This window comes from Pipra filicauda, unplaced genomic scaffold (assembly GCF_003945595.2).
Source record: "Pipra filicauda isolate LSUMZ 115617 unplaced genomic scaffold, ASM394559v2 scaffold279_size1008630_pilon, whole genome shotgun sequence".
In the NCBI taxonomy this organism is placed as follows: Eukaryota; Metazoa; Chordata; class Aves; order Passeriformes; family Pipridae; genus Pipra; species Pipra filicauda.
Genome location: NW_024104397.1, coordinates 826,316 through 842,624, shown reverse-complemented (window position 1 = coordinate 842,624; position 16,309 = coordinate 826,316). Strand labels below are relative to the sequence as shown.

The 16,309-nt window shown below is 37.6% G+C and overlaps 1 protein-coding gene across 1 annotated transcript in view; it reads right to left on the bottom strand.

Annotated features, from left to right (window-relative positions):
- Nucleotides 1-8,884: 8,884 nt before the first annotated feature.
- NUDCD1 (NudC domain containing 1) overlaps nucleotides 8,885-16,309 on the bottom strand; it is a 37,649-nt gene continuing 30,224 nt past the window's right edge. Inside the window, exons 8-10 of the mRNA XM_027743278.2 lie at nucleotides 15,973-16,098; nucleotides 13,677-13,836; nucleotides 8,885-12,551 (exon numbers count right to left, since the gene is read on the bottom strand). Coding sequence (XP_027599079.2) covers nucleotides 12,259-12,551; nucleotides 13,677-13,836; nucleotides 15,973-16,098 — 579 coding nt within the window. The 3' untranslated portion in view covers nucleotides 8,885-12,258. The remainder of the gene's footprint in view (nucleotides 12,552-13,676; nucleotides 13,837-15,972; nucleotides 16,099-16,309) is intronic.

Here is a 16,309-nt window from a genome sequence, read left to right as displayed (position 1 = left end):
AATTTCTTTGAGGGACTTTCTGGCACTGGTATGAAAGAAAAGTAGCTATGACTGATGCCTTTGCCTAAGCTGTGGCATTTCTAGGATTTCTTTCTTCTTCCTAGCAGCTTAATTTATTAAAAGTTATAAAAATCTTATTTTGCAGAGTTCTTCATGTCTCTGCTGAACTGGGTAGAAATCAGTCAACATAGAAAACCAGGCAAAAAATAAACTATTTTTTCATTTAGTTAGAGTGTACATCTTTCAATTTAGCTGAGAGCATAATCAAGCTGAAAGCATCTTTACATTTGGTGAAAAGATATTTATCTCCCAAAAATTCAGTGAGTGACCACTGTAAATGGCACTCGAAAGCTACGACATATCAAAGGATTAAAGATTTATGTCATAGTGAATGAATGGCTTGTGTGCAACACACTAGATGTAGTCTTTGTGTCACTGAGAATACCACAGAAAACACACCAATTTCCTTCTGGGGATAAAAAGATGAAAAAAAGAGAGAGAGGATAAACCAGGCTGCTGAGATCCACCTTTTTTGATGTAGCAAAAATAAAAAAACTGTCAACTTGAGTCTTTCCAAGAGTCACAGAAAAAAAGGTAATAGGTTTTATTACTACAGAGGTGATAATTCTAGGACATGAAAGATCTCTTATCTTTTGTCCTCATTCTCAGGTTTGGATTGATCTTTTTTCCCTTCTCCCCTCCAGTCTTTCTAGTAGCCCACTGCAGGTGCCAACCTCCTAAGGCAGACAAAAAGCAAGCTCTCATGGGCTGGTTTGCTGCCAGTAAAGACATATGAAAAACACAAAAAATTATGTCTCAGCTTTGAGTGTCTTCAATATTGTGTTCTGCTGTGGCAGCAGAAAGGGAATATTCTCTACTAACAGAGAATTGTCCCTTGGAATGAATCCACACCTGAATGTCTCTGAGTGAGGGTCTCAGAGTGCAGGATAGAGCTGGGAGGAACTTCCCTGACTCCACAGCAAATGGCAGCAGGGACAAGTCAGATCCATGCACAGAACCCAACACACTGAAAAGGAGAGCTTTCCAGAATAAGTGCATTTTCAGATTTTAAAAAAAACCACACACTAAAAAAAAAGGTCTAAGAGCGCTGTTCAACCCATCTCAAAACAAACCTTTGCTGTGAGCTTCCAGGGCTTTCTAGAAGAACACAACAATCTCTTTTCAGCTACTTAACTGAGGAGCTATTATAAAGAAACACCTAAACCCCAACTGGAGAACCAATTGGAATAAAGGGTCTCCAGCCTCCATTCATGGCATAAGTTTTAGCACATCTTCAGTTATGGTAGAGCTGAGTATTCACCAGAAGAACAACTGCTTCACTAAGAAATGTTTCATACTGTAAATCAAATGCTTTTTTAAATATAATTTATTGAGAAAGCAGACCACTAATTTATTTCTCAAACATTTTGCAAACAGCCCTTCATCTTTCTTTCATACACAGCTGCAGTGATGAACTCCAGAACTCATTTGTTAATGATACTGACCTATATCCAGTTCCTTAGTTCTCCTTTGGCCTCATCTTAGAAAGACTGACTGTAAATGAGTAAGTATGAATCCTTTCCAGGAAGGAGAAATCCCAGCAGCTGCAAAGTGCCATAATCTGGCATGAGACACTGTGCTAGGTGTGTCGGAGCCAACACATGTCAGGGAACAGGCAACCCATGCATGCATTTCTCCATCTAACTCACAGGCACCTTCACATTGTTCATCTCAGTCAATGCCAGAGCAGACTAAAAAAAGCAGGTTTTAGCATTTCCCCTTGGGATAACTTTTTAATCCTGCACCAATAGCATTTGAGCCCAAGGGAAAATCCAGCCCAATACAATTTAGCATGAGAGCTACGGCCTAATAAAACTGGTGCCACCCCTGCCACCAGAGAAGACCTGTCGTGGTTTCACATAACTGTTTTTTAAACCTAAAAATGAGAAGAAAAATAACAAGCTGTGCCAAGTAAGACACCGATTTCATATTTATCAGAAGACACCATAAATAAATGACTCTGCATAAATAAGAATCACTAGATCCTCTAGTTTAAACTGCCAATTGGAAAACAGTGTGAGGCTGTAGTTCATCCTACATATTAATCCTCAGTAAGTGGTAACTAAGCATTTCTATTTGTATATACAGCTGAGTGTACAGAGTACCTTACAAATACATGGATCGCAAACAGCTCATGATGTTAAGGCCTGAACTCGCCAATATTTACTTTTTGGCTTGCAAGTGAAAAACAGAAAAAGCCCCAGAAGCAAAAAGAAGTGACATCCATATAGAGAATATGAACTGAACCGAGTAGTTGATGATTTATGTCACATCCTTACCAGAAACATCTTTCTACCCATATTGGATCTTGACCTATGTTTTCACACTGTTACCCTGAAGGCTTCTTGGGATTTTGAGTCTTTACAGTTTGTTGAGGAGACTACTGAGTTATTGAGTTCCTGGGTTTCGGCGTCAACAAAGCAGTTCAAAAAATTAATCTGTCTAGTAATGTCACAGGCAGAAAAATTAAAGTTGCAGCAGTGAAGAAGCTGTTTCAGCATCCCTATGCTCATTTAAACTTCTATTAACTCACCAAAGCCCCTTGAATTTTGACGGCATCACATCAAACTGTGGGATTTTTATCCCTTGACTTGCTGCCGTCCCTGTTTGATGATTTGCAAGAAGTGGCTGCCCTTTGGCTGAAGCTAGACACATCCTTCTCTCTTGACTACAGTGAAATTCAGAACTCTGTGTAGATCCACGCTGTGACACTCAGCCTGACTAGGAACTCCTCAGCCCACCATTCATATTTCTAATCAGCTAGAATGGTTATTAAAAAAAGAAAAAGAAAAACAAACAAACAAACAAACCAAAACTAACCAACCAACCAAAACACGAAAACCACAAACAAACACGAAAACCTCAGAAGATGGCATCTGGACAGAATGACAGAGTATGTTTTTGTAGACAGGACAACTAAGAACTTGATGCAAAAGAATATAGGCAGAGAAGGAAGTTATGATGGATATGCACAGTCATTTCATCTACAGATAAATGCATCCTGTATCCCCCTCCCCAAGAAAAACAAAATAAATTAAAATGCCAGATGATGTACATATGTAAAAAAGTGCTTGTGAACAGAAGTTATTGACAGTCACATCAGCAGAGGGTTTGAGCAATGGTTTGAGACTAGAACACATTCTTCATATTCACCACTCAGACACACACAAGTCTATGGGGCCAAATGGGACCTGGCAGAAATGCTCAGCAAGTCACTTTCTATCATTTACCAGCAGTCCTGGAAAACCAGGGAGGTCCCAGTTGACTGGAGGTTAGCAAATTGACACCCATAGATAAGAAGGGGCAGAAGGAGGACTCAGGGAACTACAGACCTGTCAGCCCGACCTCAGTGGTGGGGAAGGCCATGGAGCAGATCATCTTGAGTGCCATCACATGGCACATGCAGGACAACCAAGGGATCAGACCCAGCCAGAGTGCGTTTGTGAAAGGCAGGTCCTGCTTGGCTAATCTGATCTCCTTCTGTGACAGGGTGATCTGCTTAGTAGATGAGGGAAAGGCTGTGGATGTTGTCTACCTGGAATTTAGCAGCCTTTTGACACCACTTCCCATAGCATTCCCCTGGAGAAACAGGCTGCTCATGCCTTGGACTTGCTGGAGACACTGAATGCTGATGGTTGTCAGTCAATTAAGATCTGATTACATTTCCTTATAAGTTTAGTGATACCACTCTCCACTCTCACATGAATATGATGTGATTTTTAACATTCCTTCAGAGTAGACCTAAACAAACAATGCAATGCACTATTGGTGTTTACCATGCCTGTTTGTTTTCTTTCCAGGAAAGCACAACATTAAGAAGTCCAGCTCATGTGGGGTTAGGGCACAAAGGCCTTGCAAAGTCTTAGTTGAAGTGCAAAGACCTCACTACGGAGGAGCTTTGCTGGGCTGTTAGTGTTCTGCTGGGGGGATAGCTGAAATATTCTCCATACAGCTCCCACCCTCGTGCTGTAACAGTTTCAACATATTCCCCCAGGGAGAATATTATCCCCAACAGCAAAGTAAAACATGTCCCTCGTAAGATGGTTATGTGTCCTGAAGAAAGAACTCCAAATCTCTTTGCTTTGAACTTACCTTTGTGCAGTTTCCAGTGCATTTTTTTCCTGATAAAAGTTTGTGTTTTTGACAGACACAGGAGAAAGGAAGGAATCTTGTATAAAAACCTTTATGGTTTTTATGAAAGGGGAAAGCATGTATTTTGAGTAAAAGTGACTGATGTGTCTAAAGGATTTTTTTAATTACTCTGATTCAGTACTTAAAGATGTTAATATTGATTTAATAAAATATTTTTACAGGGTAAGACAAAAAAATTGTAAACATAGGAAACATACTTTGTAGCTACAGGGTAGCACAAATATATAAAGATAAACAAGCTCATTTTAATCTTACTTGTATTTCAGTCTTAGCTGAAGCCCAGACCTTTTTGGTAAGTCATTTTTAAGGACTTCTCTGAATTTTTAAACTTGGTGCTGGCTTAGTGTTTTGTTTTTTAAATGTTTGTTTATTGATTCAGCTGGTTTCTTAAAGCACAAGCATGAGAACATGTGAACCCCAGCAGGCCCATATATATCATTGCTTAGAGTATTAATTTCCCTAAGCAGTACAGCCATTTGTAACCCACTACCATATGGCTGTCTTCTCTCCTCATCTTCTGTGCACATTTTCATATATATAAACACATATGATACTCAATTTATTTAAAATATATGCTTATTTTTCTCTGAATAATTTCCTCAGTTGGCAGCAATCATATACCCTGTTTCCACTCAAGTATTTTAATGTGAAAAAATCAAAACATTTTAAAAAACAACACACCTTCCTTGGCCTGACTTTTGAAAATTTCTCTGAATCTTGGCTCTGTGCTGCCATCACAGGAGCTCTAACCCACACCACATCTGAAGGCACAAAAGTTTCCTCCATAAAAATGAAGACAGAATAACCAACTGAAAATTAAATACTAATGAGAACTGCTAATTATCTCCAGTTCTGAATTCATGTTCTCATATGTTAATCTACAAGTCTGTGAATAATTCCACTAGAAAATTTGAGTTCTGGGAAGTCATTAATTATAAACAATAAACAACCTGAAGTCAAAATCATGTAACTGATTTGTCATGGTATAAATTGCATTTGATATAGAAATGTATCTCCAAGAATCTAATGTGTGCTCTTTCCTTCCAAACTAGTTAGCAAATCAGTTAGCAAGTTAACTTACTTCTGCTATCATAGAAAATAGATTTGTGATGTCGGGTAACTGAGTAAGAGCACCAAAATCTGCATAGACACATCGGATGGGTTCACACAGTGAAACATTGTGCTAACTAGCCCACAGCTCCCTCTTTGGGCATCTGAGACCTTCCAGTATGTTGAATCACATGGACTTCAGAGACTGCAGCCATGCAAACAGATACAGTGAACCTGGTAAAAATAAGCTGACCTCACTTTTCCCCCACTTCCCAATGGAACAGCTGGCAGTTTAAGCAACTTGCACACTAATTTTTCTCTGAAACACAACTGAGTCAGTCACAGGTACACTGCTGTGCCCATGGCATTAAGACACACCAGGATCAGACTTTGAGGATATTGCATCTGGTTTTTATAGCACAGGACAAAGATTTCTAAAAACAGAAAGAAAAAGGTATTTGTGTACTTCCCAGAAAAAACAGTGAAACAACAATAAAGCAACCTGAGTTTTAGGTGTTTTGGGGTGTTTTTTTATATGGTTTTTGTTTCTTTGCTTGTTCAAGGGTTTTTTTTGTTGTTCATTTGTTTTATGAGAAAACTGTGAAAAGGCAGATTTTATCAGATGTCACGTTGGATTCAAAGAGGTTCAGAACTGTGCTGCTAACAGTAGCAAATACTTTTTGCTTAAATATCTTGTTAACTACTATCCTTGTGAATTTTTCAGACAGCAGCAACCATCTGGAGCTGCATCAGGCAAGAAACAGCACAAAAGGAGTGACTCCAATCATGCCAGCATCCTGGCAGTTTTGCTGATGACTTATCCTTGCCAAATGCATAAAAATGGCAACAGAGGAAGACTTGATCACAAACGTTCTCTTTCTGATTGATCCAACTGCTTTGAATGCAGTATAAGATTTTAAAAGGGAGCCTGTGTATATCATATCTTGCCTAAGCAGGCTTATTCTCCTGTGAAGACAGGAGAATATGTGTTGTGAAGACAGGTAGAGAATGTTGGGGTTGTACAGCCTGGAGAAGAGACGGCTCCTGGGAGACTTTACAGCATCTTCCAGTACCTAAAGGGGGCCTAAAAGAAAGTTGGAGAGGGACTTTTACAAGGGCATGTACCTATAGGACAAGGGCTTTAAACTGAGAGTAGGTTTAGATTAGATAATAAGAAGAAATTCTTTACTGTGAGGGTAGTGAAGCGCTAGGACAAGTTGCCCAGAGAAGTTGTGGATGTTGGTCCAGTGAAGTTGATCCAGTGAAAGGTGTCCCTGCACATGGCAGGAGTGTTGTAACTGGATGATTCTTAAGGTCCTTTCCAACCCAAACCATTCTATGATTCTATGATGATTCTGGACAGATTCCCATATTTTTACTCTTTTTAGAATCTGACATTGCAAATCACAAAAATGTCTTCAAAGCATCAGTTTTTATTTTTGTTTAGATGGTCACCAGCCCTTGATCAAATCAAGAGCTTGAGTTCCTAGTCTCTTTTTGACTAGATATATCCATCTTGTACCTCATGCCTGCATGTTAGATAGTCCATATGCAAGTCTAATTCAGTTACTCAGAACATTCTCATAAATTGTTAAAACTAAAATTACCATAAGGTACTCTATATTTATTAGAGGGGAATACATGAAACAGGGACAACTAATAGCTTCAAAGAGAAAAATCATTAAAGGCCAATCAGCTCCAATTTTCGTGCCTGAAGTGACTGAATTAGTATTCAGTGGATCTTATTTCTTTTCCCGCTAAACATCACTTGTTTTGATAAAAATAAATGCTTATCATTCCTGCATCATTTCTGCCAACTTGAGTCTTCTACTCAATACTTGGCCTCTGAGCTGTTTAAGTTTGGGTATAATGAAATATTGAGATATATCATATTTAATCCTCAGCAGAAAGAAAACACCACAAGACTGATGTTTTCACATAAAGCAGTTACTATGACATTGCAATATATTTATGTCAGACTTACAGGTGTTTGCATTTTGATGTGGGGCAACACGCACAGGAAAACCTAAACAGTAAAAAAGATAAACCAAAACCATTGCAATGCAGATTCCAAGGGCCTTTGAACTAATAATCAGCATTTATTCACATTCAAGAACTTATTCCCAAATGTAAATCCATGTTTTAGAATACAGCAAAGTATTTATACTTAAGCTTCACAACAGAGTCATGAACAGGTTAATAAAGAATCTGTGCTTTGCTGTCAGTAATGTTAAAAGATTCTCCTCTCTGAAGTGTGTGCATATATAGATGTAGATGAAAATACCAATGTACATACACACACAACTCTGGCACATTCAGAATGTAATTAATAGATTAAGAAATGTATTAGTGGAATACACTAGTAGTTAGGGTCTATTCATCATAGCATAATGATGAATTATGTGACAGTCTAAAATGATTAATTTTTAAAAAATTTACGTTCCCCTGTTGTTCTTGACAATTCTTTGCAACTGCCAATTGAATTGCCAAATCATACTGAAATATAAAGGATATTTTGCCTAGAGCATTAATTAGTAAAGATTACAACAAGTATTTTCCAGGTCTGCTTCTGAAATTGTTAATTATATCTATCATCATATTTTGATACTCAGCTACCACTTCATGATAAATATCCTTATGAAAAAGAAGTAATTTTTTCAGGAGTAGCTTAAACCTTTTATAAACCAAAAAAAATATTACTCCAGCAAATACTTCTCCAAGCAAAAGGGACTAAACTTTGAGTTTGAAATGCTTGCAATAGTCTTTGAGGTAGAAGAGCCAAGCATCAGCTAAACCTTTTGGTCAAGACCAGTTATCTTTTGACCTTGCTGATCTTTATCCATAGCACAGATAAAAATGGGGAGGAGAAACAAATCCCACCAGATTTCCAGAAATGTGTTACAAATGGCACATAGGACTGGCAGCACAAATTTTTAAACCAAAATTAATGTGTGATTGACTGCAGGCTTCAAGTTCATCTGGGCTGCATAATGAGAAGTGAAAACATAAATCGACAGAAGGTAAGGAAATTACAAAGTTCTAGTGGTGCATTATTGAAACAAAGTACAGAAAACTGAAATAAAATATAAGCTTCAACCTTATTTCTACTCTCACAGGGTCTACTGCTTCATTAATGAAGAGCCACTTTCTGACACAGGACATACACACAGATCAAATCCTTCTTCTCCTTTACTTTCCTGCAAAAAAGAAAGTGTTGAGGTGGGGGAGAGGAAGGAAGGGCAGATCTCCCTCTTCCACCTAGAAGGCTTTGCCCAGATCATTTGGGTCTTGCACACAAAAAAAGACACAGGATAAGAGGTGCAATGTGCACTTTAAAACAAGAATATACCTGAATACTTATCAACCCCCTCCAGTAACTACCTCTGTAAATTTGTATGTTGGCAGAAACGGAACATTAACAAGATTTCACAGAGATAAGTGAGGAGTGCAATAGTGCCACAGTCTGGCAGCAGACACCCTTTAGAACTTTGCCCTAACAGAAAGCTCCTTAACGTAAGTCTTACTTTAAGGATTTATTTCTATTTTTCTATTTTATTTCAGTAGCATAGGAAGGATACAGATTTGAAATTAACATAAATCCTTTAAAATAATTAAAAACGCCTTTATTAATAAATTCTACATTTTTTCCATTTATTTAAAGTTGTAGAAGAATACATGATACATTTCAGCCAAGGAAAGCACTGAAAAAGAATACTAAAAGCAAATAATGCAAATCTGTAATAGCCAAATAATTTCTCAGAAATTCTGTAAACAGATTGTGATTGGGACCTCTCTGGAAGAACTGTCTCTTAAAATGTAAGATTTCAAGAAATAAAATCCTAGAAAAATTGAAGCATGATTCTCAGTTCTCAGAAGACCATTTATTTTAAAAATCCACATTCTATACTTTGTATAAGCCTACTCAGGATATGCTGAATAAATGAGCCTTAAATGTAAGTGAACACAGAAATGGAAATACTGATAGTGAGTGCATCCCAGTGGCTTGCAGCCATTTAGTTCTTATTGAATGGTTTGGGTTGGAAGGGACCTTAAAGACCATCTAGTTCCAACCCCCCTGCCATGGGCAGGGATACCTTCCCCTAGACCAGGTTGCTCAAAGCCCCACCAGCCTGGCCTTGAACAATTCAAGGAAGAAGGCAGCCACAGTTGCTCTGGGCAACCTGTTCAGTGTCTCATCATTCTCAAAGTAAAGTATTTCTTCCAATCCTAATCTAAACCTACCCTCTTTCAGTTTAAAGCCATTCCTCCTTGTCCTATTACTACATGTCCCTGTCCAAAGTCCCTCCCCAACTCTCTTGCAGCCCCCCTTTAGGTACTATAAGGTCTCCCCAGAGCTTTCTCTTCTCCAGGCTGAATAACCCCAAGTCCCACAGGCTGTCTTCATAGCAGAGGTGCTCCAGCTTTCTGATCATCTTCGTGTCCCTCCTCTGGACTCGTTCCGACAGGCCCACGTCTTCCTTATGTTGGGGAGCCCAGAGCTGAACACAGCACTCCAGGTGGGGTTTCACCAGGGCAGCTGGTTTCACATTTTCACCTGGTTTCACCAGGGCAGAATCACCTCCCTGGACCTGCTGGTCATGCTTCCTGTGATGCAGCCCAGGACGTTTGGCTTTCTGGTCTGTAAGTGCACACTGCCAGCTCATGTCCAGCCTCTCACCCACCAACACCCCCAAGTCCTTCTCTCCAGGGCTGCTCTCAATCCATTTCCTGCCCACCCTGCTTTTGTGCTTGGGATTGCCCTGTAACAGCATGCCAGGTTCCTCAAGATAACAAATCTTTTAAATAATTAAATATCCTTAACTCTCATAGAAAGCAAAATAAGAGAGAGAGTATTTAATACATCCCTTTTGAGAACACCATGATTGCAAACAGATGAGTAACATGGAAAAAGGGATGTTCAGTTATTTCCAGAGTAAACAAGAACTCCCTTGAAATGGACACATATTTGGGCAGAATGTGAGTTTTAGTCATTACATATTGTAATATAGCCTCTGAAGAGGTAACCATTTTATTTGTTTCCACTGTTGCCTGAGACAGCAGAGCATGTTTCCAGATATCTACCTCACAGCAAGATGAATTTGACAAAGCTAAAATTCTCATCTATATTGAAGCTTCCTGCAGTAGACCCAAGGTGACAAAATCATGTTGCCTATGAATCCTTCACTCCTCCATTTCCCAAATATCACGTTCTTAACTCCGTGTTCACAATGATTAAACCTCAGGTTACTAAGTAATATTCATATACATGTAAAAGCACTTTATGCTGCAAAGTAATAAGCTATATCAAATCTTTTCTACAGGACCCCTGCAGGAATTCTACCACCTTGTTTGACATTATTGCCCAACAATTAAAATTTAGATGCAAAACAGTCATGAAATGGTAATACATTCACTGAGCCTTTTGAAAAAGCATTTCCAAGATAGTTTTAAAAGAGCAAGGAAAAACTTCTCAATATTAGATATACGGCATAACCCTGCTGTAAGGAGAAGGAAAATCAGGTTCCTTGGAAAGTTTCTGCAAGGGTTTTTGCAAGGTACAACTGCTTGCCTCCCTCTTAAATTCTCATTCATTATTTAATCAGTTCACCAATACAAGTCTGGAGAATTTACAGGAGAGTAAAAACAATCACAATCACAACTAAAGAAACACTTATTTTTCTCTCAATACTCTTAACAGGGTTCTTAAATGATATCAGAAGAGAGATGCAAACTAGAAGGCCACTTGTATTTGTGACTCTCTCAGTACTTTGGTACCACAGATAACAGCAGCTTTCCTGCCAGTACACAATATATTAGGCATTCTTTGTTATGGAGTTTTAAGCAAACTATGAAAAAAAACCCCAATCCAGGGTGAAGCTGTCACAACTGACCCTTTGGTTTAAATGTATTGACAATGTCAATTTAAAGAAAAAAAAAAACAAAACCAAAAATCTTCAGACACAACTATTCAACTCAACCACAGCCGTTTGTTAAACCAAAGCATCCTCACTGGCCTGAGTACTCTTACATTGCAAATATACCACACCTGGACTTGAGCATCACAGACAGAATGGCTGAGTAATAACACAGCATTTACAGTGGGATCAGAGGCAGAAGTAGCACTTCTAAGTTTCCCATCCCAGGTTACAATACCAGTGCTTTTTACAATATTGGTGCTTTTTCTGTCAGCCATTTTCTCATTGTAAATGAGTCACTTGAGATGAAGTATAAAGTCAAATGAAAATGGCACAACTGAGAGTATAACCAGACCTTAACTAATAGCATTCAATGTGTATTTGCCAGCTATACATTGACCCTTACTTTGCTTCTGGAAAAAGCTACTAGAAGGTATTCTAGTGTCTCTTAAAATATGAACAGATTGCACTGCAAGCATAAGTAAGTCCCAAATCAATAATCTAAAATGTGCATATGCCATGAAATTGCTCCACTTAAGTACCTGTATAAGATACATAACACTCCATTAATTTCATTCATTTACTCAGTACTGCTGAATGTCAAGATATCAAAAGTTTTTGGTCAAGAGTATTTGGATTGGGGATTTTTTTTTTAATGATACATTCTACTTTGCACATCATACGCTTGTAACTCTTTATCTGACTACTTTTGTCATAGGTAAACAGTGGCATTTGAAAACAGAAGTGAATTCTCAAAATTCAGAATTATGGCAAACAAAGTCATTTGGAACAAACAATGCATAAATCTATTCACATGTGCAGTAGCAGCCTCTGACAACTGCTTTGACAAAGCTGTTGATGCAGAAGACACTTTCCCATAGCTCTGAAAAAGCTTATTTCAGTGGCAGAAAAGTCGAAAAACTTTGTCGCTATCTTACATATTCTAATGAAAAAGTTTGATTCCCCTGTAAAACATCCCCTTTTTGAATTTCAGCAAATTGCACTGAACTTGTCAGATCATCTACCTATCCAGTTCTACAACAAATTGTTAACACAAACTACAGCAGAGCACACTGAATAATTAATTTCCAGAGTTCACCTTTATTAAAAACAAGGTTTTTGTTGTGAGAACAAATAATCTCTCATTTGTAGCTTGAAAGCCTAAGATAGGATCATTTGATTCCAGGGTTGCAACTAGCTGCTTAGCAACCTGTCCTACTTGTCTTCCTTCCTTCCTGTTGTAGAGAACTGTGGCCAGAGGAGTCGGCTGACGATAGATGAAAACTCGTCGCAAGCACTCGCAAAGAGCAGCGTAGGAATAATCTGGAGCACAAGCCATGAACTTCTTGTCTTGCTTTGATGCTTGGACATAACCTGTGTAGTCCAAAGCCAAGCAGAATAAGTAATATATTGGTTTCAAGAGCACTTTAACTGGCCGATACAAAACAAAGCTTAACTTAAAAAATAATATGCAATTAGTAACAAAAAAAAGAAGATATATGTTCTTATTACATAAGGCAACAGTTTCTGGAGGGATGCATTAAACAGTTTAATGCCAATATACAATTCTTCTGTACATCATCTTAACTGGAGCTTTTTATACATATGTATGTACAGCTAGATAAAAGCCCCACAAGGTCTTTCATTTTCTCAGCAGGATCATAAGGCACAGATATGGCCCATAAGGGCAATCTTCACCCAGTATTAGCAGAATAACTCTTTTCTCTCCCTTTATCTCCCAGTGTGTAATTACATCTAAAAATTAAGATTTCTGAGCCTCTCTAATCTCGAACAGACACTTAAAACCTGTTTTCTATTTAGAACTGACTGAAAAAAATGAGTTACTTTTCAACACACTAATTTCTGTTAATATTCACTCAGAAGGAGAAAAATCTTCCTTTTTCTCTTTCATAACAGGACTCTATTAGCAATCAGACTTATTTCAGACTGATTTCTTTTCACACTTCTGTAAAGAGGCTTGAGACACAATCTTTGCCAAATGATCTACCATCTTTCTGAAAGGTTATTTGCTTCACTCCCATTGAAGAATGCATGGCAATGGTTATGACATGGGACAATGAGACAGCGAAAATCTAGAGGTCTCTTATTAAAACATCTTACTTTAAGTTTACATATACCTAGACACATAATCAATTAACTGCAGCTATTTCCTGGATGTTTTCTGTGTGGGTGTTAATGTGGTGATTGTGCTTTTCAAGTCTCTAATTCAAGTTCACTTATCCAAGGAACTGTCCTTTTAACTGTGCAGTACTGTGCTTGCATCCTGCACATGGTCTGAAAAGGCTTACTTTCCTTCCAGAGCATAAACATTTTATTTCTATGCTCTCTTCTGTCTAAAACTAAGCTACCACGCTGCTATCAACAAAATTATAGTAACTTGCAATTCAGATTTAAGTAAGAGAAATATCAACAGAAGCCATACTAAAAGCATTCAGATAGAAAAGTTTCAGGTGTGTGACACAGAACTTAATTTCCTACCTAAAGCATTAAAAGTTGCAATGTGTTCCCACATGTTCTCTGGTTGGTCAGAGTGAGGTTGCCAGAGAAGAGCATCAACATCATGTCTCAGGCAGAAGCATGGCATTTCTCTGGGATTCACAACAACTGAGAAAAGATACTGGTTGCTTCCAAGATTAATCTGAAAACAAAACAAATATTGATTCAAAGCATAAAAAGTAGATTCTGTTACACATATGCTAAAGTTAGATGATCAACGTTTTCATGTCTGTTAGTTGACAAAATGTTTGAATACATTATGCTGCATCCCCACTGGTCAATAGCTCAATACATCACAGATACCTAACACATTTCAAACAGATGCAATTAAGTTCCTTGGGATAATATTTAGAGAAACATTACGTCTAGTATACAAGCAAATGGGAATGTGTTTTGTGCAGAAATGGTTTTCTAGGATAGAGGATCCTAACCTGCAACTTCTAATGTTAGGAAAAGATTCTCTCTAAGTAATCATGTCTGGTTTTCTGCAATGCCAACAGGGAAAGAAATACTGTCCCTCTGAGGTAAAAGCTGGTAAGCACTGAAACAAGGATTAGTCAGAATACTAAAACTAGAAAATGTCAACATTTTTAATTTAGTTACAATCAAATAATTACTAAATATCAGATTGGCACACTTGTCAATAAATATGTTTGTAGGAGTTGTGGGTGAAAAGCTGTACCAGCCACATTTGTGAAGGAACAGGCCCCTGAAATGCTAACAAAAAAACCCCCAAACAACTTGAAAGAAGAACTAAATAAAAATACATTTCTGTAAGCTGAAAAATATACTGAAATACTCATATTCCTACACACTCCAACAAGGACCAAGTTCACATAGTTGAAGTTGAAACAAAAATTTCCTATCCACAGTAACTGTCCTTTGTCCATAATGCTTGACACACATTAACCTTTGAATTACTTTTATGTCACCCATTTTAGGAACTCTTTACAAACATTTTGTGGAGTTCAAACTTGCTCCATAATCTCTTGCTGCCCACTAGAAAGCAACCTTTCTTGATGCCATGATCTCATGTTCCTCCTGATCTGGGAAATGTCTCTGGGACACAAACTTCTTACCCTTCAGAGTGAGAAGCAGTAGTTTAGGCTCAGTTATTCAGGACTGTATCTAGTTTGGGCTTGAAAACCTCAGGGATAGAACCCGCACAACTTACTAGGCAACCCAATCCATGCTACAACAATGGTTGTTTTTCCTTTTATTCAGTTTGAACCGCTTATTTCTACTTATGCCTGATGTGTTTGGTGTATCACTGAATAGCTAAAATCTCTTTGAAATGAGTTTCTGTAAAACATCCTCCTACCAATAACAGATTTTTTCTACTGACAAATGTCTATCACACTGTATCCACAAAACAGACTATTTTCTTGGTGGAGCCATGTATCTGTACTGCCAGAGAAAAAAAGACAAGAGATTAAAAAAAAAATCAAGGAAATAAAAAAAAAACAGATAAAACACCAAGCTCTCTAAGATACAGACTTCAGACTTCTTCTCTAGCTTTTTCAGAGGAAACAGAAAATTATGAACTGAATCAAATCTTATCCTGTACTTATGATATGTTTGTACAAAACAGGTTATCCTACATGTACTTTGTGTGACACAGGGTAGTGAAGGGGTGCAAAACCAATGTTTATTACAAGCTTAATAGAAACATCTTGAAAAAAAACCCGAACAACCACGAGACAATGAGTTGATCTGTAATGTTTTTGTAAGATTTTGGTGTTTCCCACTCTAGCCAGATGACCAGATCAGGTTCTAATTTTACTGTTAGTCAAGGTTGCTTACAGCCCAGATCAAGCCTATTATTAAAGCATTTTGCCTACAATCTGTTATTTTCAGTGTGATTGACAAAGAAGTATCATAAAGTGATCTATGCTCCATCTTCTTAGTAAAAAGGGTCCACTTTCTACCAGGTTATCTGAAAAATTACTAAGAAAATCGCAAACTAAGCCATCTAAAGAATATTATACCACTGAAAAAGACCCTTTTCTTATAATTATTTTGACATAACTTTGCTTTTTCAAATGGTTGACTTGTGAAAGTATATATATTTTTAAATCAGAACAAAAGGAGCCTTGTTTTTATATTAAAATGACATTGAAGGACACATCTGGGTGGACAATTTCTGTTGCTACTGTGATACGATGTTATGGAAGAAATTTATGTGTTTTCAAGAGTTTGCAATTTTTGTACCGATAATAGAATTCAATTGCATATAAAAATGTTTTAAAGTATTTCTGTAGTAATTTGCAGTACTTACTATATGAGTAACTTTCAAGGTATCACCATCAAATCTGCACAAGCTTGCGCCATCTTCAAGGAAAGCATCACATTCTTCTAATTCCTGAGCATTACAAGGTGGTTTTTCCTTTTCAGGGTTTGGATTCTGAAATAAAGACAATGGACTACACTGAAAATCCAAACTACAGAAAAAAAAATATATAAATCTCTTTACATAACAACAACAACAACAAAAAAATCAATAGAACTGGAAGAATCATTTGCCTATCCATACATACTGAAAGATTAAGCTATTATGAAATTATTCAAAATTAATAGAACCGTTTCTGGTGTGGAGGATAGCATGAGTGGTAGGT